Source organism: Nycticebus coucang, chromosome 22 (assembly GCF_027406575.1).
Source record: "Nycticebus coucang isolate mNycCou1 chromosome 22, mNycCou1.pri, whole genome shotgun sequence".
In the NCBI taxonomy this organism is placed as follows: Eukaryota; Metazoa; Chordata; class Mammalia; order Primates; family Lorisidae; genus Nycticebus; species Nycticebus coucang.
The window spans coordinates 36,480,943-36,508,171 of NC_069801.1; the positions used below are offsets into that span (position 1 = coordinate 36,480,943).

The 27,229-nt window shown below is 39.8% G+C and overlaps 1 protein-coding gene across 6 annotated transcripts in view; it reads left to right on the forward strand.

Moving 5' to 3' along the window:
• CCDC30 (coiled-coil domain containing 30) overlaps positions 1-27,229 on the forward strand; it is a 208,167-nt gene that overhangs the window by 150,291 nt on the left and 30,647 nt on the right. For all 6 annotated transcript variants that reach the window (XM_053576325.1, XM_053576320.1, XM_053576321.1 and 3 more), the window contains 3 exons: positions 87-296; positions 2,969-3,123; positions 24,058-24,220. In XM_053576325.1, coding sequence (XP_053432300.1) covers positions 87-296; positions 2,969-3,123; positions 24,058-24,220 — 528 coding nt within the window. The remainder of the gene's footprint in view (positions 1-86; positions 297-2,968; positions 3,124-24,057; positions 24,221-27,229) is intronic.

The window sequence follows — 27,229 nt, forward strand, 5'->3', positions numbered from 1 at the left end:
GGACTTCCCTCCTTTAAAAGCTGCTTATTTTGGCTCACATTCGTTCCACACTTATTTTATGACTCTTATTTATTCTCCACCTCTAGATAAAAATTGAACTAAAGCAGGCCCAGCAAAAGTTATTAGACAGTGCAAAGATGTGCTCTTCACTCACGGCAGAGTGGAAGCACAGTCAGCAGAAAATCAAGGAACTGGAGCTGGAAGTACTTAAACAGACTCAGAGCATTAAATCACAGAACAACCTGCAGGAACAGCTGGCTCAGGAGAAATCTAAAGTTGCTGATGCAGAGAAAAAGGTAATTATTCTCACGCTTAATATATAGCATGCACTGAAACCCACTATTGGAATAATCCCTGAGGATTTTAATAAATAGATATTATGCAAACTTGATAGAATTCCAAGTTTTTTCCTAACTCTCCATGTTTTCCTCTCTTTTGGTTTTACCTCCTCCTACAATTCCAGTAAATCTTATGTTGTATAAAACTGTACAAACTTAAAAAGGTAAATTTCATTAAAGCTATAATACGAAGTTAAAGAACTGAACAGGCCCATATGACTTTTGTTTCATATTTTCAAATTTTAAAGCACTTATTCTTTTCTCATTTGGATTTGCTATTTATTTAATTTATTTTTTTAAATTTCAAATTAATATGAGAGTACAAATTTTTAGTTTACACTGATCTCACTTCCAAGGTAAAGTTCAACTTGTGGTAGAGTCCTTCACCCAGGGAGCATGCTGAACACCCTCACATTGTACACATTAGGTGAGACTCCTGCCAAGCGCCCTGTCTCTCTCCCCACGTCCCTCTTCCACCTTTCCCCTACCCCTTGCCACACTATATTTGTGTTTTATCATTTGTGTGGGCATGTAATTTCTATTTTGTAACTTTGTAGAGGCATTTGTGTTGTGAAATGAACCATTTTGAAATATTGCCCCTGCATTTTAGATTGCCTAGCACCAGGTGGCAGTAGTACGTAACAGTTACACATTTTGATGTGCATGTTTGTCTGAGTCAAATCTTATATAAAAAATAAATCATTTTGGCTTGGCGCCCATAGCACAGTGGTTATGGCACTGGCCACATACACTGGGGCTGGTGGGTTTGAACCCAGCCCAGCTAAGCAATAATGACAACTGCAACAATAAATAGCCAGGCATTGTGGCAGGCACCTGTAGTCCCAGCTACTTGGGAGGCTGAAGCCAAGAGAATCACTTAAAGCCCAAGAGTTGAAGGTTGCTGTGAGCTGTGATGTCATATCACTCTACTGAGGGCAACATAGTGAAACTCTGTCTCAAAAAAAAAAAAAACAAAACTGAAGAATTCTCCCCAGACAGAACCAAATGGACCAGTTCCAAGGAACCTGAGCTGGCCTCAGATGGCAGGCAACCTACTGCAATTGCCCTTGGGTCAATCCGCTCTTATGCTGTGTAGGTTGTTCAGGAATCTAGGTGCCAAGGCTTGGAATTGATGCCCTTAGGAAAGGGCTGCCATCCACTGACATTCACTAAATGTGGGGAAGTGGTGCCAAACACTGTAAATGATTCCTTGTTAGGTCAGGGAATACATTAGAGAGGTAACAGCTACCCTGCTGAAATCTATTCATGCAACAAATACTTATTGAGCACCAACTATGTACCAGGTACAATTTTGGGTGGCACAAGTGTTTGTAAAACATAAGTAAACCACTTTAAAAGGAGATTTATCTAACAAAAAAAATTTTTTTTTCCAGTTTTTTTATTGTCTTTTGTACATAGATCATAAATACATTTATGCCATTTTCAATGTGTTGATACTTTGTACAAATTGGAGTGCTTACATCATACTAATCAACATAGCTTTCACCTCATTTTCCCAATTATAGCATTAGGACATTTGTGTTCTACAAATGATTCATCCAACTTGTATTTGCAATGTGCCAAAAAATGTTTTTAAATGACACTTTAATTCTAACATGTAAATTCTAAAATATACCTATATATCTCTTTCAAATTCATAAATCATATTTTAGTTCTCTCAGAGCATTAAAGAACCTATTGGTTCTAGGCAATATACTAATAATAGTTACTTGGTTTATAAAAGACTTTTATTTTGAGGTATCATCCATGAATATAGCCACTCTGTGGGAAAACCAGGCCTTTCTCACAGTGCTGTTGAAAGTGTAAATTGTTCTTTTTTTTCAGTTTTTGGCCGGGGCTGGGCTTGAACTACCACCTCCAGCATATGGGGCTGGGCCCTACTCCTTTGAGCCACAGGTGCCACCCAGTGTAAATTATTCTTAATACCTATGAAGGCAGTGTGGCATTGTCTGCTAAACAACCAATATTTACCCTAGAAAATCCACATTTAATAATATAGAGACATTGATCATAAGAGTATTACTCAATCTAAATGTTCATCAGCAGGAGCTGGTTAAGTAAGTTATGATACATCCTTACAATGGAGTAATATGCAAGTATAAAAGAGAAGATAACTCATATGCACATATAATGTGGAAAAACCACAAGTATATTGTCATTTTTTTAAAAGGAAGGGACATAACTACATATGTAATAGAATAGTATGCCATTATTTGTGTAAAATTCGTATATATGGAGAACTATGTAATATTCGTTTATATATGCATATCCAGATTTCTCTGGGTACACAAGAAACTAATAACAAATGAGTGCTTACCTTTTTGGGTGGAGGAAAATGGAGGAAATGGGATAGAGACAGGAAGGAGATTACTCATTATAAAGCTTCTTTTATATACCTGTATTTAATTATATGAATGTATTATATATTGCAAAAATTAAATAATTTACATATTTAAATTAAATAATTAACATAGATCTAACTGCACTCTTTGCTTTAGATCAGACCAGTACATTAGCACTGCTATGTTTGATAATTTATGTTATTTCAATAATTTGAAGAAAAGTCGTGCTCTTCTTAATGTTTTACTTGTAAACCTTTGTCATTCAAGATTTTGGACCTGCAGCAGAAATTAGAAAATGTTCATAAAGTCTGTCTCACAGACAGTTGTATTTTGGGAAAGAATCAGCTAGAGGAAAAGATAAAAGAAGCAATAGAAAATGAAGCTAAAATAAAGAAACAATATCAGGAAGAACAACAGAAGAGGTAAGGTTCCTGAGAATTTAACTATGACCGAGTTCATCAGCATTGTCACTTTACTCTAACAGCGTATCAGAGTATTTCTGCTCTTTTCCCACTGTAGTAAACTCTATCATGCGACTTTTTATATGCATGCAGTGCCCCCGGGTTATGAACAAGATAGGTTTTGTAGGTTTATTCTTAAGTTGAATTTGTATGTAAGTTGGAAAAGATGCATTGACCTATTACCTGTAATAGCCTCTGTTCATAAGTGTGAGTTATGCATCAGTTTATAACTCAGGGACTGCCTGCATGGCACTTACCACACTGTATTCTAATTATTTTCTTGTTTGCCTCTGGCACAGGGTATGGAATTCTTTTTTATTTGTTCATTTATTTATTTATTTATTGACACAGAGTATGTCTCTGTCACCCTGGGTAGAGTGCCATGGCATCACAGCTCAAAACAACCTCAAACTCTTGGGCTCAAGCAATCCTCCTGCTTCAGCCTCCCAAGTAGCTGGCACTACAGGTGCCTGCCTTAACTCCTGGGTAGTTTTTCTATTTTTAGTAGAGACAGGTTTCTCAGGCTGTCCTCAGCTATTGAACTCCTCAGCCCAAGCAATCCACCTGCCTTGGCCTCCCAGCGCTAAGATTACTGGTGTGAGCTACCATGCCTGGCCAAGAGTATGAAACTTGTAAAATCAGAGATTATGTCTTGTTCTGGGACACACCTGGCATACTAATAAATTTCCTTGAATGACTAGATTGCCTGTGAAATATGATATTCTGGGATTTGCTTTTCTTTTTTTTTTTTGAGACAGAGTCTCACTATTTCGCAGTTGGTAGTGCTGTGGTATCACAGCAACCTCAAACTTTTGGGCTTAAGCGATTCTCTTGCCTCAGTCTCCCAAGTAGCTAGGACTACAGGCACCTGCCACAACACCCAGCTTTTTGTTGTTGTTGTTATAGGTGTCATTGTTTGGCAGGCCCGGGCCAGGTTCAAACCCACCAGCTCCAGTGATTATGGCTGGCGCCCTAGCTGCTGAGCTACAGACGCTGAGCCATACTTTTTTTTTTTTTTTGAGACAAAATCTTACTATGTCACCCTTGGTAGAGTGCCATGGTGTCACAGATCACAACAACCTCTAACACTTCGGTTTAAGCGATTCTTTTGCCTCAGCCTCCCAAGTAGCTGGGACTGCAGGTGCCCGCCATAACACCCAGCTATTTTTTTGTTGCAGTTGTCATTGTTGTTTAGCTGGCCCAGGCCAAGTTCGAACCTGCCAGCCTGGGTGTATGTGGCTGGTGCCCTACCCACTGAGTTATGGGCACTGCAAGATTTGCTTTTCTAATTCTCCGATGTGATTGTTACAAGATTCAGACCACAGGCTTGGTGCCTATAGCTCAGCAGCTAGGGCGCCAGCCACATATACCAAGGCTGGCAGGTTCGAGCCCAGCATAGGCCTGTTATAACAACTGTAACAACAAAATAGCCAGGCCTTATGGTGTGTGCCTGTAGTCCCAGCTACTTGGGAGGCTGAGGCAAAAGAATGGCTTAAACTGAAGAGTTGAAGGTTGTTGTGAGCTGTGATGCCATGGCACTCTACTAAGGGCAACATAGTGAGACTCTGTCTCAAAAAAAAAAAAAAATTCAGACCACAATGAAATTGTTAGTTTATATTTATCTGCTGATTTTCTTCGACGAAGTTCTAAGTACTTTACAGCATCTTCATTATCAAAAAACTGCTTTCAGATAGAAACTATCATATGTATTTTTTCAAAATAATCATGATTATTTTCTTTTATTTTGGATTAATATAAGTGTACATACAATTAGGTTACATTGTTTGGTTTATAAGGTAAGTACAAATTATAGCTGAGTCCTCCACCAGGAGGTGTGCCATATACCATTGTACCCATTAGGTGGGAACTTACTGAACCCCCTTCCCACTTCTCTCTTCCTCCCTTCTTGAATTTAATTGTTTGGTCTCTTATGTGGCCCTATAGTTGTTTATGTGAAAGTTTCAAGTTAGTACTGAGTACATGAGATGCTTGCTCTTCCATTCTTGAGATACTTTACTAACTCCATCCAGGTAAATACAAAAGATGTAAAGTCTCTATCTGTTTTTATGGTTGAATGGTATTCCATGGTAGACATACCACTACTTCTCCTCACACTCCATACAAATGGTATCACAATACCATAAACTCACCAAAGGCCAAGCACAGTGACTCACACCTGTAATCCTAGCACTCTGGAAGGCTGAGGTGTAGATTGCCTGAGCTCACAGGTTTAAGACAATCTGAGCCAGAGTGATCTCTAAAATTAGCCGGGCATTGTGGCGGGTGCCTGTAGTCCCAGCTACTCGGGAGGCTAAGACAAGAGAATCACTTGAGCCTAAGAGTTTTTTGTTGTTGTTGTTGTTAAATTAAGTACATTTATTCAATGAATTTACTGTTAGAATTGAAATAAACCTAGATTCTTTGTAGATTGGTAATTTTCTTAGAGTTGCCTTATTTATCTTTATTTTTTTAGTTTATGACCAGAATAATCGTCATTTCTTTTCTTATTAAGAATTGTGAGATGGCCAATAGATAGTAATTTTGTTTGCTCAGGTAACTTTTTTCCTCACACGGTTGCAGTCTTTTTTTTTTTTGGCCAGAGCTTGGTTTGAACCCACCACCTCCAGCATTTGAGGCCAGCGCCCTACCCCTTTGAGCCACAAGCACCACCCACAGTTGCGGTCTTTTTTTTTTTTTTTTTTTTTATTGTTGCAGATTCATTGAGGGTACAATAAGCCAGGTTACACTGATTGCAATTGTTAGGTAAAGTCCCTCTTACAATCATGTCTTGCTCCCAGAAAGTGTGGCACACACCAAGGCCCCACCCCACTCCCTCCATCCCTCTTTCTGCTTTTCCTCCCCCCATAACCTTAATTGTCATTAATTGTCCTCATATTAAAATTGAATACATAGGATTCATACTTCTCCATTCTTGTGATGCTTTACTAAGAATAATGTCTTCCACTTCCATCCAGGTTAATACGAAGGATGTAAAGTCTCCATTTTTTTTAATAGCTGAATAGTATTCCATGGTATACATATACCACAGCTTGTTAATCCATTCCTGGGTTGGTGGGCAATTTAGGCTGTTTCCACATTTTGGCAATTGTAAATTGAGCTGCAATAAACAGTCTAGTACAACTGTCCTTATGATAAAAGGATTTTCTTCCTTCTGCGTAGATGCCCAGTAATGGGATTGCAGGATCAAATGGGAAGTCTAGCTTGAGTGCTTTGAGGTTTCTCCATACTTCCTTCCAGAAAGGTTGTACTAGTTTGCAGTCCCACCAGCAGTGTAAAAGCGTTCCCTTCTCTCCACATCCACGCCAGCATCTGCAGTTTTGAGATTTTATGATGTGGGCCATTCTCACTGGGGTTAGATGGTATCTCAGGGTGGTTTTGATTTGCAATTCTTTAATATATAGGGATGATGAGCATTTTTTCATATGTTTGTCAGCCATTCATCTGTCTTCTTTAGAGAAGGTTCTATTCATGTCTCTCGCCCATTGATATATGGGATTGTTGGCTTTTTTCATGTGGATTAATTTGAGTTCTCTATAGATCCTAGTTATCAAGCTTTTGTCTGATTGAAAATATGCAAATATCCTTTCCCATTGTGTAGGTTGTCTCTTTGCTTTGGTTATTGTCTCCTTAGCTGTATAGAAGCTTTTCAGTTTAATGAAGTCCCATTTGTTTATTTTTGTTGTTGTTGCAATGGCCATGGCAGTCTTCTTCATGAAGTCTTTCCCCAGGCCAATATCTTCCACTGTTTTTCCTATGCTTTCTTTGAGGATTTGTATTGTTTCATGCCTTAAATTTAAGTCCTTTATCCATCTTGAATCAATTTTTGTGAGTGGGGAAAGGTGTGGGTCCAGTTTCAGTCTTTTACATGTAGACATCCTGTTCTCCCAACACCATTTATTGAATAGGGAATCTTTCCCCCAAGGTATGTTCTTGTTTGGTTTATCGAAGATTATGTGGTTGTAAGATGTTAGTTTCATTTCTTGGTTTTCTATTCAATTTGAAGTGTCTATGTCTCTGTTTTTGTGCCAGTACCATGCTGTCTTGACCACTATGGCTTTGCAGTACAGACTAAAATCTGGTATGCTGATGCCCCCAGCTTTATTTTTATTACTAAGAACTGCCTTAGCTATACGGGGTTTTTTCTGGTTCCATACAAAACGCAGAATCATTTTTTCCAAATCTTGAAAGTACGATGTTGGTATTTTGATAGGAATGGCATTGAATAGGTAGATTGCTGTGGGAAGTATAGACATGTTAACAATGTTGATTCTGCCCATCCATGAGCATGGTATGTTCTTCCATTTGTTAATATCCTCTGCTATTTCCTTTCTGAGGATTTCATAATTTTCTTTATAGAGGTCCTTCACCTTCTTCGTTAGGTATATTCCTAGGTATTTCATTTTCTTTGAAGCTATTGTGAAGGGAGTTGTGTCCTTAATTAGCTTCTCATCTTGTCTGTTATTGGTGTATACAAAGGCTACTGACTTGTGGACATTGATTTATATCCTGAAACATTACTGTATTTTTTGATGACTTCTAGGAATCTTGTGGTTGAGTCTTTGGGATTCTCTAAGTATAAGATCATGTCATCAGCAAAGAGGGAGAGTTTGACCTCCTCTGCTCCCATTTGGATTCCCTTTATTTCCTTGTCTTGCCTAATTGTATTGGCTAGAACTTCCAGCACTGCGTTGAATAGTAAAGGTGACAGAGGACAACCTTGTCTGGTTCCAGATCTAAGAGGAAAAGCTTTCAGTTTTACTCCATTCAGTAAAATATTAGCTGTGGGTTTGTCATAGATAGCTTCAATCAGTTTTAGAAATGTGCCACCTATGCCTATACTCTTCAGTGTTCTAATTAGAAAAGGATGCTGGATTTTTTCACATATTTTCTGCATCTATTGAGAGGATCATATGATCTTAATTTTTGCCTCTGTTAATATGGTGGATAATGTTTATGGACTTGCGTATGTTAAACCAGCCTTGCATCCCTGGGATGAAACCTACTTGATCATGATGAATGACTTTTTTGATGATAAGGTATAATCTATTAGCTAGGATTTTGTTGAGAATTTTTGCATCTATATTCATGAGTGAGATTGCTCTGAAATTCTCCTTTTTGGTTGGGTCTTTTCACGGTTTTGGTATCAAGGTGATGTATGCTTCATAGAATGTGTTGGGGAAGATTCCTTCCTGCTCAATTTTTTGGAATAATTTCTGCAGTACAAGAATAAACTCTTCCTTGAAGATTTGATAGAATTCTGGTGTGAAGCCATCTGGACCAGGGCATTTTTTAGTTGGAAGATTTTTATTGTTTCATTAATCTCAGTGCTTGAAATTGGTCTGTTCAGGACCTCTATTTCTTCCTGGCTGAGTCTAGGGAGAGGGTGTGATTCCAAATATTAATCCATTTCCTTCACATTGTCAAATTTCTGGGCATAGAGTTTCTGGTAGTATTCAGAGATGATCTCTTGTATCTCTGTGGGATCAGTTCTTATTTCCCCTTTATCATTTCTGATTGAGGTTACTAGAGATTTTACTTTTCTATTTCTCATTAGTCTGGCCAATGGTTTATCTATTTTATTTATTTTTTCAAAAAACCAACTCCTTGTTTCATTAATTTTCTGAATGATTCTTTTGTTTTCAATTCCATTGATCTCTGATTTGATTTTGGAGATTTCTTTTCTTCTACTGAGTTTAGGCTTAGATTGTTCTTCGTTTTCCAGTTGCATAAGATGGCTTGTGAGTTTGTTGATGCACTCTCTTTCTGTTTTTTTTAATTTAGGCATCTAAAGCGATAAATATTCCTCTCAAAACTGCTTCTGCAGTATCCCACAGGTTTTGGTAGCTTGTGTCTTCATTGTTGTTATGCTCAAGGAAGTTAATGATTTCCTGTTTTATTTCTTCCTGCACCCATCTGTTATTCAACAGAAGGTTGTTTAATTTCCATGCCTTTGTGTGGGGTCGAGCGTTTTTGTTTAAGTTGAGTTCCACCTTTAGTGCCTTATGGTCTGAGAAGATACAAGGTAAAATTTCAATTCTTTTGATTCTGTTGATATTTGTTTTGTGTCCCAGGATATGATCAATTTTGGAGAATGTTCCATGGGGTGATGAGAAGAATGTATATTCTTTATTTTTGGGATGGAGTGTTCTATATGCGTCTATCAAGCACAGTTGTTCTAGGGTCTCATTTAAATCCGTTATATCTTTGCTTAATTTCTGTTTAGAGGATCTGTCCAGCTCTGTAAGAGGAGTGTTAAAGTCCCCTGTGATTATGGTATTATCAGATATCATATTGCTCAGACTGAGTAAGGTCTGTTTCATGAATCTGGGAGAATTTTAATTGGGTACATAAATATTTAGAATTGAAATGTCTTCTTGTTTTATTTTTCCCTTTACCAATATAAAGTGACCATCTTTGTCTTTTTTGACTTTAGTTGCTTTAAATCTACATGTGTCTGAAAATAAGATTGCAACTCCTCTTTTCTTCTGAATTCCATTTGCCTGAAAAATTGTCTTCCAACCCTTGACTGGGAGTTTTAATTTGTCTTTTGAAGCCAGGTGTGTTTCTTGCAGACAGCAAATGGCTTGTGTTTTTTAATCCAGTCAGCCAATCTATGTCTCTTCAGTGGGGAATTCAATCCATTATCATTTATTGAGATAATTGATAAGTGTGGTAGTATTCTATTTGTCTTATTTTGTGAGAGTCCATTGCTTAGTTTTATCTTTTGCATCAGTGTGGAGGTTAGGTTCTGTCCTTTAATTTCTGAGTTTTTACTTTGCTGCTGATCCATTTTGATGGTCAGTATGTAGAACAGGTTAAAGTATTTCCTGTAGAGCTGGTCTTGTTGTGGCGAATTTCCTCAATGTTTGTATATCCATAAATGATTTGATTTCTTCATCAATTTTAAAGCTTAGCTTAGCAGGGTACAGAATTCTGGGCTGGAAATTGTTCTGTTTAAGTAGATTAAAGGTAAATGACCATTGTCTTCTTGCTTGGAAAGTTTCATTAGAGAAGTCTGCAGTCACTCTGATGGATTTACCCCATAGGTCAACTGGCGCTTACTCCTGGCAGCTTGCAGAATCTTTTGTTTTGACTTTGGACAGGTTCATCACAATGTGTCTTGGAGAGGCTCGGTTAAAGTTGAGGCGACCTAGGGTCTGATATCCCTCTGAAAGCAGTGTGTCAGAATCTTTGGTGATATTTTGGAAATTTTCTTTTATAATATTCTCTAGTATGGCTTCCATTCCTCTGGGGCATTCTTCTTCCCCTTCTGGGATTCCTATAACTCGTATGTTGGAATGCTTCATAAAGTCCCATAATTCTGACAGTGAACGTTCTGCTTTCTCTCTCTTCTTTTCTGCCTCTTTTACTACCTGAGTTATCTCAAGTACTTTGTCTTCTATCTCTGAAATTCTTTCTTCTGCATGGTCTAACCTGTTGCTGATACTTTCCATTGCATCTTTAAGTTCCCTAATTGACTGTTTCAGTTCCTTCAGCTCTGCTATATCCTTTCTATATTCTTCATATCATTCATCTCTTATTCGATTCAGTTTTTGGATTTCCTTTTGGTTATTTTCCACTTTATTAGCAGTTTCCTTCATTGTTTCCATCATTTCTTTCATTGTTTTCATCATGTGTATTTAAATTCCCTTTCCGTCATTCCTAACATTTCTTTGTAGGTGGAATACTCTGCAGTAGCTACCTCGTGGTCCCTTGGCGGGGTTGTTCTGGACTGGTTTTTCACGTTGCCTGGAGTTTTCTGCTGATTCTTCCTCATGAGTGATTTATTTTATCTGTTTCCTTGCCCTAATTTTCCTTTCACTTCCTCTTGCTCTTTAAGTTCCCATGCCTGTGGACTAAGGTTTTGATGAGTCCTTTTGGTACAGGACCAGAAGGATGAGAAGGTTGAAGAGCAAGAAGGGATGAAAGAAAAGAGGAACGAGCGAAAAGAAAATAGAGAAAGGAGAAGGGGTGGGTAAAAGGAATATTGACAAAAAGAAGAGAGGCACAGAAAGAGGGAGACAGAGCAATACAGGTGTACAGTAGGGTACTTTGACACAACCTTAAAAGAACCCCACCTTCGGGGGTGCCCAGTTGGGTGGTTCCCTTGAGGTCAGCAGCTCTTTGCTAACCTGATCAGACACAGTACCTCACCTCCACCAAGTAGAGAGGAAAGATAAAAATGCTATAAACCAAACCAAAACAAGCAAATAGAAAACTGTATGGGATAAAATTGGGTGAAAAGCCAAATAATAGGGGTAGAAACACGCAAAAATGAAGTTCTAGTTATTGAAAAATGCAGCAATGGCAAATTGTAATTAAACTAGAAAAATTGAGAAAGAAAAAATCTGTACGGAAAAGGTTGAAATTAATAAACAAAACAATATCAATAATGTCAAAATAAACCAAAAAACAACCAAACAAACAAACAAACAAACGAAAACCACAACCAAAACAAAGCAGTATATATATGTTGTTGAATATTGTCTGGGCAATACATGGTCTTCTGGGGTATGAGATGTTAATCACAGTGCTGATACAACTGGAGGCTGCTGATTTCTCCAACCCCACCGTGTAGACACCCTAAATCTCTCTTCAGCCATCTTAAAAGGCACATTAAACTTGTAAACTTGCTGAGCAGAAGCTTTCCCAGGAAAGTGCTTGTCGCTGGAATCACTGCTGAAGTGGCTATCCACTTACACAGTGTGCCAATACCAGTCTCACTCTGCCCCTGAGGGTTAGGGCTCTAAGGCAGCTCAGTCCCCGCCCTTAGGCTACTCAGTCACTAGGTTACCAGCTCCCGCCCAATTCTTGCTCTGCGACCCAGAGGGCGGAGCATGCCAGGGCAGTTCTCTCCCAATGGCTCCCTGTGGCCCACAGCCAAACACTATTAGCTCCGTCTGGCTCAGCGGCTCAGACTGTGGCCCTAGACAACGGCCAAAGTTCTCCACACTCCTACTCAAGCTCTCCCCAAGGCAGTTCAACTGAGTGCCAAGTCCAAAGATACCAAAACAGTTCATAGGTAAGGCCTTTCCGGTTTGCAGTCTCACTGCTACTGTACTTACAGTTGCCAGCGGGTTTAGACCAACTGAACACATGCAGCCACTTGCCGGTTTTCCACTGTTTTTGTCCTCCTCTTGGGATCCAGAATTCTCTTGCTGACTCCCTGTATCCTCACAGGGATGATTATAGGCAGATCTCACCAGCCAGAGATGCCTGGAGTTCTATCTCCCCAGACTCACAGTGCCCAGATGCAAAGAAGCTGTTACTCAGCCGCCATCTTGCTCTCTACCTCCCACAGTTGTGGTCTTGTAGTAAGAACGAGTTGATATCTAAGAGTTCAGAAATCCTCATGATGGAGCCTAAGAGTTTGAGGTTGCTGTGAGCTGTGGTTCCATGGCACTCTACCGAGGGCAACAAAGTGTGACTGTCTCAAAAAAAAAAAAAAAAAAACCTCACCAAATAAGTGGTGCAAAAAATTTCAAACAATCAAGAAAACAGAGTGGAGGAGCAAGATTTTGGCCAAGTAACAGCTTCCTTGCAACTGGGCACGGTGAGTCTGCAGAGACAAGACTCTAGGCATCTCCGGCTGGTAGGATCTTCCCATAAACATCCCTTTGAGGACACAGGGAGTCAGTGAGAGACTTCTGGACCCCAGGAGGAGGACAAAAGGAGTGGAAAACTGGCAAGTGATTGCATGTGTTCATTTGCTCTAATTCCGCTGGCAGATGTAACTATAGTGGCAATAAGACTGCAAACTGGAAAAGCCTTACCTGTGAGCTGCTTTGGTTTTTTTGGGCTTGGCACTCAGTTGAACTACCTTGGGAGAACTTGGGCAAGAGTGCAGAGGACTTTAAGCATTGTCTAGGGCCCCAGACTGAGCCGCTGAGGCAGATGGAGCTAATAGTGTTCAGCTGTGAGCCGCGCAGAGCCATTGTGGGAGAAGTGCCCCAGCAAGTTCTGCCCTCAGAGTTGCAGAGCAAGGATCAGGTGGGAGCTAGTAATCTAGTTACTGAGCAGCTTTAAGGCAGGGACTGAGATGCTTTGCAGCCTTAGCCCTCAGGGGCATAAGCGAGATAGGTTTTGGCACACTGGTTAAGTGGATAGCCACTTCAGGAGTGATCCCAGCAACAAGCATTTTCCTGGGAAAGCTTCTGCTTAGCCAAGTTTAGCAGTTTAAAGTGCCTTTTATATGGGCTGAGGAGAAATTTAGGGTCTCCACTTTAGGCTCTCCACCCTGCACGGTTTGAGAAATCAGCAGAGGCGTCCAGTCTCCAACTCACACAGGCGTATCAGCATTGTTATTAACATCTCATACCCCAGAAGATCACCTGTTGCTCAGATAATATTCAGCAAGAGATATATACTGCTTTGTTTTGTATGGGGGTTTTTTGGGGGGCAGGGGTAGTTGTTGTTGTTGTTGTTGTTTTGTTTTTTAATTTCAACATTTTCCCTATAGATTTTTCTTTTCTTTTCTTTCTTCATTTTTTTCTAGTTTAAATATAATTTCCCATTGTTGCCTTTTTCAACAATTAGAACTTCATTTTTGCTACTGTTTCTACCCCTATTATTTGGTTTTCCCCCCAATTTTATCCCATAAAGTTTTCTGTTTGCTTGTTTTGGTTTGATTTATAGCATTTTTGTCTTTCCTCTCTACTTGGCGGAGGTGGGGTATTTTGTCCAAACAGGTCAGCAAAGAGCTGCTGACCTCAAGGGAACCACCCAACCCAGCACCCCCAGAGGTTGGGGGTGGTTTAAGGTTGGGTCAAAGTACCATACTGTACACCTATAGTGCTCTGTCTCACACTTTATGTGCCCCTCTTATTTTTGTCAATATTCTCTTTTACCCACCCTATCTCCTTTCTCTTTTTTCCCTTCTTACTCTTCAACCTTCTCATCTTTCTGGTCCTGTACCAAAAGGACTCATCAAAACCCTGGTTCAAAGGCATGGCAACTTAAAGACCAAGAGGAAGTGAAAGGAAAATTAGGGCAAAGAAACAGATAAATCATTCATGAGAAAGAATCAGCGGGGAAATCCTGGCAACATGAAAAACCAGTCCAGAGCAACCCCTCCAAGGGACCATGAAGTAGCTACTGCAGAGGATCCCACCTATTAAGAAATGTTAGAAAGGACAGAAAGGGAATTTAGAATACAGATGATGAAAACAGTGAAGGAAACTGCTGATAAAGTGGAAAATAACCAAAAGGATATCCAAAAACAGAATCAAATAAGAGATGAATGATATGAAGAATATAGAAAGATTACAGCAGAGCTGAAGAAAATGAAGCAGTCAATTAGGGAACTTAAAGATGGAATAGAAAGTATCAACAACAGATTAGACCATGCAGAAGAAAGAATCTCGGAGGTAGAGGACAAAGCTTTTGAGATAACTCAGGTAGTTAAACAGGAAGAAAAGGAGAGAGAAAGCAGAATGTTCACTGACAGAATTATGGGACTTTATGAAGTGTTCAAACATACGAGTGATAGGTATCCCAGAAAGGGAGGAAGAAGGTGCCAAGGGAATGGAAGCCATACTAGAGAATATTATAGATGAAAATTTCCCAAATATCACCAAAGATTCTGACACACTGCTTTCAGAGGGATATCGGACCCCAAGTCACCTCAACTCTAACCAAGCTTCTCCAAGACACATTGTGATGAACCTGTCCAAAGTCAAAACAAAAGAAAAGATTCTGCAAGCTGCCAGGAGTAAGCACCAGTTGACTATAGGAGCAAATCCATCAGGGTGACTGCAGACTTCTCTAATGAAACTTACCAAGCAAGAAGACAATGGTCATCTACCTTTAATCTACTTAAACAGAACAATTTCCAGCCCAGAATTCTATATCCTGCTAAGTTAAGCTTTAAAATTGACAGAGAAATCAAATCATTTACTGATACATAAACATTGAGGAAATTCGCCACAACAAGACCAGCTCTACAGGAAATACAACCTGTTCTACACAATGACCATCACAATGGATCAGCAGCAAAGTGGGAACTCAGCAATTAAAGGACAGAACTTAGCTTCCACACTGATGAAAAAGATAAAACTAAGCAATGGACTCTCACAAAATAAAATGAATAGAACACTACCACATTTACCAATTATCTCAATAAATGTTAATGGCTTGATTCCCCCACTGAAGAGGCATAGATTGCCCGACTGGATTAAAAAACACAAGCCATCCATTTGCTGTCTACAGGAAACACATATAGCTTCAAAAGACAAATTAAAACTCCGAGTTAAGAGTTGGAAGATAATTTTTCATGCAAATGGAATTCAGAAGAGGAGTTGCAATCTTATTTTCAGATACATGTGGATTTAAAGCAACTAAAGTCAAAAAAAGACAAAGATGGTCACTTTATATTGGTCAAAGGAAAAATACAATAAGAAGATGTTTCAATTCTAAATATTTATGCACCCAATTTAAATGCACCCAGATTCTTAAAACAGACCTTACTCAGTCTGAGCAATATGATATCTGATAATACCATAATCACAGGGGACTTTAACACTCCTCTTACAGAGCTAGACAGATCCTCTAAACAGAAATTAAACAAAGATATAAGGGATTTAAATGAGACCCTAGAACAACTGTGCTTGATAGACGCATATAGAACACTCCATCCCAAAGATAAAGAATATACATTCTTCTCATCCTCCCATGGAACATTCTCCAAAATTGATCATATCGTAGGACACGAAACAAATGTCAACAGAATCAAAAGAATTGAAAATTTTACTTTGTATTTTCTCAGACCACAAGGCACTAAAGGTGGAACTCAACTCTAACAAAAACATTCAACCCCACACAAAGGCATGGAAATTAAACAACCTGCTGTTGAATGACAGATGGGTGCACAAAGAAATAAAACAGGAAATCATTCACTTCCTTGAGCATAACAATAATGACACAAGCTACTAAAATCTGTAGGATACTACAAAAGCAGTTTTGAGAGGAAAATTTATTGCTTTAGATGCCTAAATTCGAAAAACAGAAAGAGAGTGCATCAACCAACTCACAAGCCATCTTATGGAATTGGAAAAAGAAGAACAATCTAAGCCTTTAACCCAATCGAAGAAAAGAAATATCCAAAATCAAATCAGAGATCAATGAAATTGAAAACAAAAGAATTATTCAGATAATTAATGAAACAAGGAGTTGGTTTTGTGAAAAAATAAATAAAATAGATAAACCATTGGCCAGACTAATGAGAAATAGAAAAGTAAAATCTCTAATAACCTCAATTGGAAATGATAAAGGTGAAATAACAACTGATGCCACAGATATACAAAAGATTATCTCTGAATACTACCAGAAAGTTTATGCCCAGTAATGTAACAATGTGAAGGAAATGGATCAATATTTGGAATCACACCCTCTCCCTAGACTTAGCCAGGAAGAAATAGAGCTCCTGAACAGACCAATTTCATGCACTGAGATTAAAGAAACAATAAAAAAGCTTCCAACAAAAAAATGCCCTGGTCCAGATGGCTTCACACCAGAATTCTATCAAACCTTCAAAGAAGACCTTATTCCCATACTACAGAAATTATTCCAAAAAATTGAGGAGGAAGGAATCTTCCCCAACACATTCTATGAAGCAAACATCACTTTGATACCAAAACCAGGAAACCCAACTAGAAAGGAGAATTTCAGACCAATTTCATTAACGAATATAGATGCAAAAATTCTCAACAAAATCCTAGCCAATAGATTACAGCTTATCATCAAAAAAGTCATACATCATGATCAAGTAGGTTTCATCCCAGGAATTAAAGGCTGGTTTAATATAAGCAAGTCTAAAAATGTTATCCACCATATTAATAGAAGCAAAAATAAAGACTGTATGATCCTCTGTATAGACGCAGAAAAAGCATTCCATAAAATCCAGCATCCTTTTCTAATTAAAAAACTGATGACTAAAGGCATAGATGGCACATTTCTGAAACTGATTGAAGCTATCTATGACAAATCCACAGCTAATATTTTATTGAATGGAGGTAAAACTGAAAGCTTTTCCTCTTAGAACTGGAACCAGACAAGCTTATCCTCTGTCACCATTACTTTTCAATATAGTGCTGGAAGTCCTAGCCAATACAATTAGGCAAGACAAGAAAATGAGGAGGTAGGGAATGAAGGGAATCCAAATGGGAGCAGAGGAGGTCAGACTCTCCCTCTTTGCTGATGACATGATCTTATACTTAGAGAACCCCAAAGACCCAACCACAAGACTTTTGGAAGTCATCAAAAAATACAGTAATGTCTCAGGATATAAATCAATGTCCACAAATCAGTTGCCTTTGTATATGCCACTAGCAGTCAAGATGATAAGCTAATTAAGGACACAACTCCCTTCACCATAGCTTCAATGAAAATGAAATACCTAGGAATATACCTAACAAAGGAGGTGAAGGACCTCTATAAGGAAAATTATGAAATCCTAAGAAAGGAAATAACAGAGGATATTAACAATGGAAGAACACCATGCTCATGGCTGGGAAGAATCAACATTGTTAAAATGTCTATACTTCCCAAAGCAGTCTACCTATTCAATTCCATTTCTATTAAAATACCAACATTGTACTTTTCAGATTTGGAAAAAATGATTCTGCATTTTTTATGGAACCAGAAAAAACCCTGTATAGGTAAGGCAGTTCTTGGTAATACAAATAAAGCTGGGGGCATCACCATACCAGATTTTAGGCTGTACTACAAAGCCATAGTGGTCAAGACAGCATAGACATAGACACTTCAAATCGAATAGAAAACCAGGAAATGAAACTAACATCTTACAAGCACCTAATCTTTGATAAACCTAACAAGATCATACTCTGGGGGAAAGACTCCCTATTCAATAAATGGTGTTGGGAGAACTGGATATCCACATGTAAAAGATTGAAACTGGACCCACACCTTTCTTCACTCACAAAAATTGATTCAAGATGGATAAAGGACTTAAATTTAAGGCATGAAACAATAAAAATCCTCAAAGAAAGCATAGGAAAAACACTGGAAGATATAGGCCTGGGGAAAGACTTCATGAAGAAGACTGCTGTGGCAATTGCAACAACAACAAAAATAAACAAATGGGACTTCATTAAACTGAAAAGCTTCTGTACAGCTAAGGAGACAACAACCAAAGCAAATAGACAACCTACAAATTGGGAAAGGGTATTTGCATATTTTGAATCAGACAAAAGCTTGATAACTAGAATCTATAGAGACCTCAAATTAATCTACATGAAAAAAGCCAACAATCCCATTTATCAATGGGCAGAAGACATGAATAGAACCTTCTCTAAAGAAGACAGACGAATGGCTAACAAACATATGAAAAAATGCTCATCATCCCTATTTATTAGAGTAATGCAAATCAAAACTGCCCTGAGATACCATCTAACCCCAGTGAGAATGGCCCACATCACAAAATCTCAAAACTGCAGATGCTGGCGTGAATGTGGAGAGAAGGGAACACTTTTACACTTCGGGTGGGACTGCAAAGTAGTACAACCTTTTTGGAAGGAATTATGGAGAAACCTCAAAGAACTCAAACTAGACCTCCCACTTGATCCTGCAATCCCATTACTGGGCATCTACCCAGAAGAAAAAAATCTTTCTATTATAAGGACACTTGCACTAGACTGTTTATTGTAGCTCAATTTAAAATCACCAAAATGTAGAAACAGCCTAAATCCCCACCAACCCAGGAATAGATTAACAAGCTGTGGTATGTGTACACCATGGAATACTATTCAGCTATTTAAAAAAATGGAGACTTTACATCCTTTGTATTAACCTGGATGGAAGTGGAAGACATTATTCTTAGTAAAGCATCACAAGAATGGAGAAGCATGAATCCTATGTACTCAATTTTGATATGAGGACAATTAATGACAAGGTCATGGTGGGGGTTGCGGAAGGGGAGAACAGAGAGAGAAAGAAGGAGGGAGGGGTAAAGAAAGGAAGAGCAGAGAGAGGGAAGGAGGGAGAGGGTGGAGCCTTGGTGTGTACCACACCTTTTTGGGGCAAGACACAATTGTAGGAGGGACTTTACCTAACAAATGCCATCAGTGTAACCTGGTTTCTTGTACCCTCAATGAATCCCCAACAATAAAAAAAAAGAAAATTACAAATAATCAAACCCAAACAATATAAGGAATTCGCAACACAATCTAAAATTCCACAACTTAACACCATTCTCCTTCCAAAGTTTTTCCTAAGGGACTTTGAGACATAGCTTTCTAACATTGCAACAAAACTCTCAAATAACAGACAAGACAGGCGACAGATGCCACCCAGACTAGCCACCTCAAATGGTGCCCAAAATTCCCTACAGTGGTGGAAGGTAAACCCTCTTCAAATGGTGGCAAGAAAACTCAACAAAAGTAACCGGACATTGTGGTGAGCACCTGTAGTCCCAGCTACTTGGGAGGATGAGGCAAGAGGATTGCTTGAGCTCAAGAGTTTGAGGTTGTTGTGAGCTATGTTGCCATGACACTCTACTGAGAGTAACAGACTGAGATTCTGTCTCCAAGAAAAAAGTTCAGGCTCAGCACCTGTGGCTCAAGCCACATACACCTGACCTGGCAGGTTCAAATCCAGCCCCGGCCAACAAAACAACAAGGGTGGCTGCAACCCCAAAATAGCTGGGCGTTGTGGCACGCGCCTATCATCCCAGCTACTTGGGAGGTGGAAGCAGGAGAATCGCCTGAGCCCAGGAGTTGGAGGTTGCTGTGAGCCCTGACATCATGGAACTCTACCCAGGGTGACAGCTTGAGGCTCTGTCTCAGAAAAGAAAAGTTCACAAATAACAAATAGACAATACAAGGGATCCTCAACATGCAAAATCCAGGGCCTGTCAGACAAATAGAAGCCAAAGAGGACAAACGCTACCCTAAATGGCACCACAGATGGTGCCCCAAATATCCCACAGGGCTATAAAGTAAGCTCTTCCCAAACTGTTGCCTAGTAGCAAATGCCATCCCAAATGCCACATCAGATGGTCACCAAATACCTTAAGGGCCAGAAGGTTCACACAAAACCTTCCCAAATGGTGACCTAGACCTCTCTTTCCCTGGGAACCACAAATGAGCTCCAAATTCCAAATGGGTTTCCTAGTTCCACTCAACCTCACGACTTCCACCCCTAAAGGCATGTCAAAACAAACAAAACCAATAGGAAGGTCTGAAACCCTTCTATATGTGTGGAATCAGGGTCTCTGCATGCACTCATTATCCTAATAACCAAAACCACCCACCTTTTTTGGCCAAACTAATGTGTGTTTTCCATATACTGATTTATGACCACATCTATAATTCCTGTCTCCCTAAAATGTATAACACCATCACTGAGAGTCTACTTGCTGAAGGCTTCTTAGGTGTGGCCTCAAATTTGGCTCAGAATAAACCCCTTTAAATTATTTTATAGAGGTTTGATGCCTGTAGCTCAGCAGCTAGCACATACACTGGAGATGGTGGGTTTGAATCCAGCCTGGGTCTACCAAACAACAATGGCAACTGCAACCAAAAAATAGCCAGGCGTTGTGGTGGGTGCCTGTAGTCCCAGCTACTTTGGAGGCTGAGGCAAATGAATCTCTTAAACCCAAGAGTTTGAGTTTGCTGTGAGCTATGACCCCATAGCACTCTACCCAGGGCAACATAGTAAGACTGTCTAAAAATAAATAAATAAATAAATTAATTAATTATTTTGTAGAGTATGGCTTCTCTAACATCAACAATAATACAAAGTTGTCAAAAATTCTCATTGGTATACGAAAATAACATTAATTAATAATTGGCTATAACAGCTCGGCACTCGTAGCACAGTGGTTACGGTGCCACCCATATCCACCCAAGTTGGTGGGTTCAAACCCGGCCTGGGCCAGCTAAACAAAAATGACAACTGCAACAAAAAGTAGCCAGGTGTTGTGGCGGGCACCTATAGTCCCAGCTACTTGGGAGGCTGAGGCAAGAGAATTGCTTAAGCCCAATAGTTGGAAATTGCTGTGAGCTGTGATGCTAAAGCACTCTACCCAGGGTGACATAGTGAGACTCTGGCTCAAAAAAAAAAAAAAAACTATTTTAAATTGCATGAGAACTTTATGTCCACCCTGTATAAGTGATTGTGAACTATAAAATTTATAATAATGAAAAAATAAATAATACATTATTTATAATAAATAATACATTACTAACCTATATGGCATAGGTTAAAGTGCCCAAGGTAATATTATTAGGTTAACTTATTTTTTCTTTTGCTTGCTTTAGGCTCATGATGTTCTTCTTTCTCTAGTTTTGTAAGGTGGAAGCTTAGATTATTGATTTTAGATTGTTCTTCCTTTATAATACTCACATTTAATAAGTTTCTTACTTTTGTGGTATCCCACATATTTTGTAAGTTATCATTCATTTTTATTTTGTTCAAAATGTGTTTAATTCCTCACAAGACTTCCTCTTTGATGCAGGTATTATTTGAAAATGAGTTTAACCCCCAAATCTTTAGGATTTTTCCATTTATCATCTTCTTGTTGATTTATAGTTTCATAATATTTTAAACAATTGTATAGGCCAGGTGCAGTGGCTCACGTCAATAATCCTAGCTCTCGGGAGGACAAGGTGGGTAGATTGCTTGAGTTCAGGAGTTTGAGAGCAGCCTGAGCAAGAGTGAGACCACATCTCTAAAAATTGTTGGCATTGTGGTAGGCACCTGTAGTCCCAGCTACTTGGAAGGCTGAGGTAAGAGATCACTTGAGCCTAGGTGATTGAGGTTGCTGTGAGCTATGTTGCCATAGCACCCTACTGAGGGCAACAGAGTGAGACTCTCTGTGGCATCACAGCTCATAGCAACCTCAAACTTTTGGGTTCAAGAGATTCTCTTGCCTCAGCCTCCCAAGTAGCTGGGACTACAGGCACCTGCCACAACACCCGGCTATTTTTAGAGTCAGGGTGTCATTCTGGCTCAGGCTGGTCTCAAACCTGTGAGCTCAGGCAATCCACCCACCTCGGCCTCCCAAGTGCTGGAATTACAGGCATGAACCACCACACCCAGCTGTCTCAAAAAAATTTTTAAAGGAAAAAAAAAGTGATATAACTTTCAGTTACATAGCAGTATGTATGGCTTTTAGACATTTTTTGCAATCATAATGTTATAATAAATATCTTTGTACATAAGATTTTGCAACTATAGTGAAGTGTGATATGTAGCATACTAAAGGTGGGTTAGGAGGGTTGGGTTGCTGGGATAACACATAGCAAGGACACCTATGAAGCTGGAAAGCTTAAGAAAGCCTTTCTCTGGCTTAGCGCCTACAGCTCAGCAGCTAGGGTGTCAGCCACATACACTGAAGGTGGTGGGTTTGAGCCCAGGCCGGGCCTGCCAAATAGCAATGACACCTACAACCAAAAAATAGCTGGGTGTTATGGCGGGCACCTGTAGTCCCAGTTACTTGGGAGGCTGAGGCAAAGAGAATCACTTAAAGCCCAAGAGTTGGAGGTTGCTTTAAGCTGTGATGTCACAGCACTCTACTGTGAGGGTGACATAGTGAGACTCTGTCTCAAAAAATAAAAAATTAACTGACAAAAAACAGACTAATAAGAGAAAAAACAAACAAAATTTTGTTAATGTGCACTGGTGAAAATCACAGCATAATTACCCAATACCTGAGTTGTTGCAGAAGCTTATCTACCTACCTTTTTCTATAGGGGAGGGGAAGGTGGGGAATGTAAACAATTCTTTGGAGGGTCATAAAATCCTTAGGAAGAATGAATAAACAGAAATTAATTTGTAAATGGTTCTCTTTGGAATTTGAAAAAGTCCAAAAGAACCACCATTATCTTGTGAAAAGTTCACCATTATCTTGTGAAAAGTTCCAAGTATGGTTACAGTCCCCATTTTTTTTTTTCTGAATATAAATAACAAGATTTCTGGAAGGGGAGGTGGGAAGAAATTGTTCTCTTTGGTAGGTCTAGTCTTTACGAAGATAAAGGAAAAGCCTCTGCTAACATCTGCTGATCTCTAGAATCTTTAATTCAAAATAGGATACAAGGGACCAGGCTTGGTGGTTCACACTTGTAATCCTAGCACTCTGGAAGGCCAAGGCAGGCAGATTGCCTGAGCTCAGGAGTTTGAGACCAGCCTGAGCAAGAGCAAGACCCGCATCTCTAAAAATAGCTGGACAGTTGTGACGGGTGCCTGTAGTCCCAGCTACTTGGGAGGCTGAGGCAAGAGGATCATTTGAGCCTAGGAGTTTGATATTGTTGACAGCTATATCATGATGGCACTCAACCGAGGGCGACAAAGTGAGACTCTGTCTCAAAAACAACAACAAAAAATAGTATAGGAAGGTACCATATTTTTGAGTGAAATTTCCTGAGTTCCTTCACCCTCTTTTAAAAATGGTGAGTTTCCTCAACAAGTGCAAGTTCATTCGTGATTCAGCTATAGCAACATTAATGTGTGTGCATTAGTATCAGGAGTTCTTGTAATTAACTACCTTATACTGAACCCAGAAGATCAAGGGCTCAACTGGTAAAGCAGTGAGGAAAAAAGATAAGAGATTCAAGATTATAGCCCTGTCTTTGCCTTGTCCTACGGTTCTCTGTTCTGGAGCTTCTTCATTCCTGAAATAAGTATGGTTATTTCTTCCTCATAGCATTATTTTGATGAGTGAGAGAAAAAAACTTCAAAAGCGGCTTTTAGAAAGGAGGTTCCTTGTATTGGTCTCTTTAAGTTGTGGCCACATTCCATACTTCATTGAACAGCAACAACAACAAAAATACTGTGATGGCATAAAAATTTTAGGTCTGACTTTAATTTGCGAAGTTTCACAATTCCCAGTATGATTTAATGTACATTAATTGCCTTCAGGGAACTCCTAGATCAAAATGTAAATGAGTTACACAGGCAAGTGAGAACATTACAAGATAAAGAGAATCTTCTGGAAATGACCTGTTTTCAGCAAAAATCCAGGATTCAGCAACAGGAGGCCCTGCTTACACAACTGGAAAATGAAAAAAGAAAATGTGATGAGGTAAGAAAGGAAATAGGTACGCTTCTCAGCTTTCCTCTTCTCATAAACCTGAGTAATACGGAATCATCATTATTAATCATTGAGTACTTAGCACTTCTAAAATTTAGTAAGGATTCAGTCAGGAAAGCAGAATCTTCTGTAGGAATTTCAAGAGATAAGAGATTTAACACAGGGAATTAAATTAACACAGAGAATTAACAAAATAGGAGGGACTGGGAGAGAGTAGAAAGTCAGAACTTACGCTGGTTTTCAATAAATCTGTAAGTTTAGAAACCACAGAGAAAGCCTGGCACTGTGGCTCATGCCTGTAATCCTAGTGCTCTGGGAGGCCAAGGCAGGTGGATTGCTTGAGTTCAGGAGTTCCAGACCAGCTCCCCAAGCTGAGAAGAACCTTAAAGCTGAGTTGCCAGCCATGAGAAAGGAGGTCAGACAAACTTAGTCATACCCTTTCCCCTTATGGAGTTATTTTTTGTAACAAAAAGATACTAAATCATTAACAGGACCTAAGGCCACATAAGACAAAGGTTAAACCACACCTGCAGAACATCAATTTACTTAACCAATCACTTGAGACTTGGTACATATGGCCCATGGCTTGTCTCTGATTAACAAACTTCATTATCTTAACTTAAAACATTCTAAAACAAGCTTTATTTCTTTAACCAATTACAAATCAAGGAAACTTTAAACCCAGCTGTAACCTGTAAGCTTTTGCTTTGAGATATACTGCCTTTCTATGCCAAACCAATATATGCCTTCCATGTTTTTTGTTTTGTTTTGTTTTTGAGACAGAGTCTCAAACTGTCACCCTGGGTAGAGTGCTGTGGCATCACAGCTCACAGCAACCTTAAACTTGGATTCTAGGGATTCTCTTGTTTCAGCCTACCAAGTAGCTGGGACTACAGGCACCTGCCACAACGCCTGGCTATTTTTTGGTTGCACTTGTCATTGTTGCTTATTAGACCCAGGCTGGGCTCAAACCTGCCACGCTAGGTGTATGTGGCCAGCACCCTTGCTGACTAAGCCATGGGCGCCACCACTTTTTTTTTTTTGAGACAGAGTCTCACTATGTCGCCCTCAGTAGAGTGCTCTCATGTCATAGCTCACAGCAACCTCAAACTCTTGGGCTTAAGCAATTCTCTTGCCTCAGCCTCCCAAGTAGCTAGGATTATAGGCACCCACTACAACGCCTGGCTATTTTTTGTTGCCATTGTCATTGTTGTTTAGCTGGCCCAGGCCGGATGGAACCCACCTGCCTCTGTGTATATGGCCAGTACACTAACCACTGAGCTACGGGGGCCGAACCTCTCTGAATTATTTTCAGTTCTTTTTTTTTTCTTTTTTTTTAGAGATAGAGTCTCACTTTGTCAGCTCCAGCTCTTGGGCTTAGGCGATTCTTTTGCCTCAGCCTCCCGAGTAGCTGGGACTACAGGCACCCACCACAATGCCCACCTATTTTTTTATTGCAGTTTGGCCAGGGCTGGGTTTGAACCTGCCACCCTCGGTGAATGGGGCCGTCACCCTACCCACTGAGCCATAGGCACCGCCCAATTATTTTCAGTTCTTTTCCATTGACAATACAAAGATTGAAGTGGATTTTGACATTATATACCTGGCGATGGTAGCAGATGCCACAAATAAGGACTCAATTAGATAAGATTGCCCCCATTCCAGATGCCAATTGCAAATCCAGGTTTTTGCCAGTGTTTCTGACCATCTCTAAATCAGAGGTTCCCTCAGCTTCCCCTTGAATTTGATCATTTTCTAGAATGGCTCATAAAACTCAGGAAACCGTTTGTTTACTAGATAACCAGTTTATTATAAAAGGATACAGCTCATTAATAGTCAGATGGAAGAGACGCACAGGGCCAGGTATGTACGGAGGGACATGGAGCTTCTGTGCCCTCTCTGAACACACCACCCTCCCAGCACCTCCACACATTCTCCAAACTGTCCTTCCTTTTGGAGTTTTATGAAGGCTTAATTATGTGAGCATGATTGTGATGAGGGGTTATCTCAACCTTTAACCCCTTTCTCCTCTCAGGAATTCTGGGTGACTCTGTAAGTTGCAACCCTCTTATAAGTAAGAACAAATTGAGAGACATCACTGTTACCAGACTTCAAGCTATTCTACGAGGCTAGAGTAACCCAAACAGCATTGTACTATTACCAGAGGTAGAGGGTCCAGCTGCCTGTCACTGTCAGCCAAATGCAGAGATGGGGATTAGGTCCAAAAAGCTTTATTATCAGAAGCACAGCAATTCCAGAGAATAGTGAGAGTAACCTCTCCAGAACTGTTCTGCCTTTCCATTTCCAAAACCACAGTTTAATATGTAAAAGTTCAAAGCAAAAGGCGGGGTGGGGTGGCTTACGCCTGCAATCCTAGCATTCTGGGAGCCAAAGCAAGTGGATCACCTGAGCTCAGGAGTTCAAGACCAGCCTGAGCAAAAGCAAGACCCTGTCTCTAAAAAATATCTGGGAGTTTTGGCAGGCACGGGTAAATCCCAGCTACTCGGGAGGCTGAGGCAAGAGGATCAATTGAGCCTGAGAGTTTGAAGTTGCTGTGAGCTATGACACCATGCACTCAACTGAGGACAACAGAGTGAGATTCTGTCTCAAAAAAAAAGTACAAACCATAATTAGCCCTTATCTTAAAAATAATAATCAGCATTACACATGACCCATAATAAACAATATTCAGCATAACCCATGACCCAAAACAACATTTGTAATTTAAAAGTTATGGATGGGGCTCAACGCCTGTGGCTCAAGTGGCTAAGTGACCAGCCACATACACCTGAGCTGGTGGGTTCGAAACCAGCCGGGGCCCACCAAACAATGACAGCTGCAAAAATGCCTGGGTGTTGTAGCGGGCGCCTGTAGTCCCAGTTACTTGGGAGGTAGAAGCAGGAGAATCTCTTGAGACCAGGAGTTGGAGGTTGCTGTGAGCTGTGATGCCACAGCACTCTACCCAGGGTGACAGCTTGAGGCTCTGTCTCAAAAAAAAAA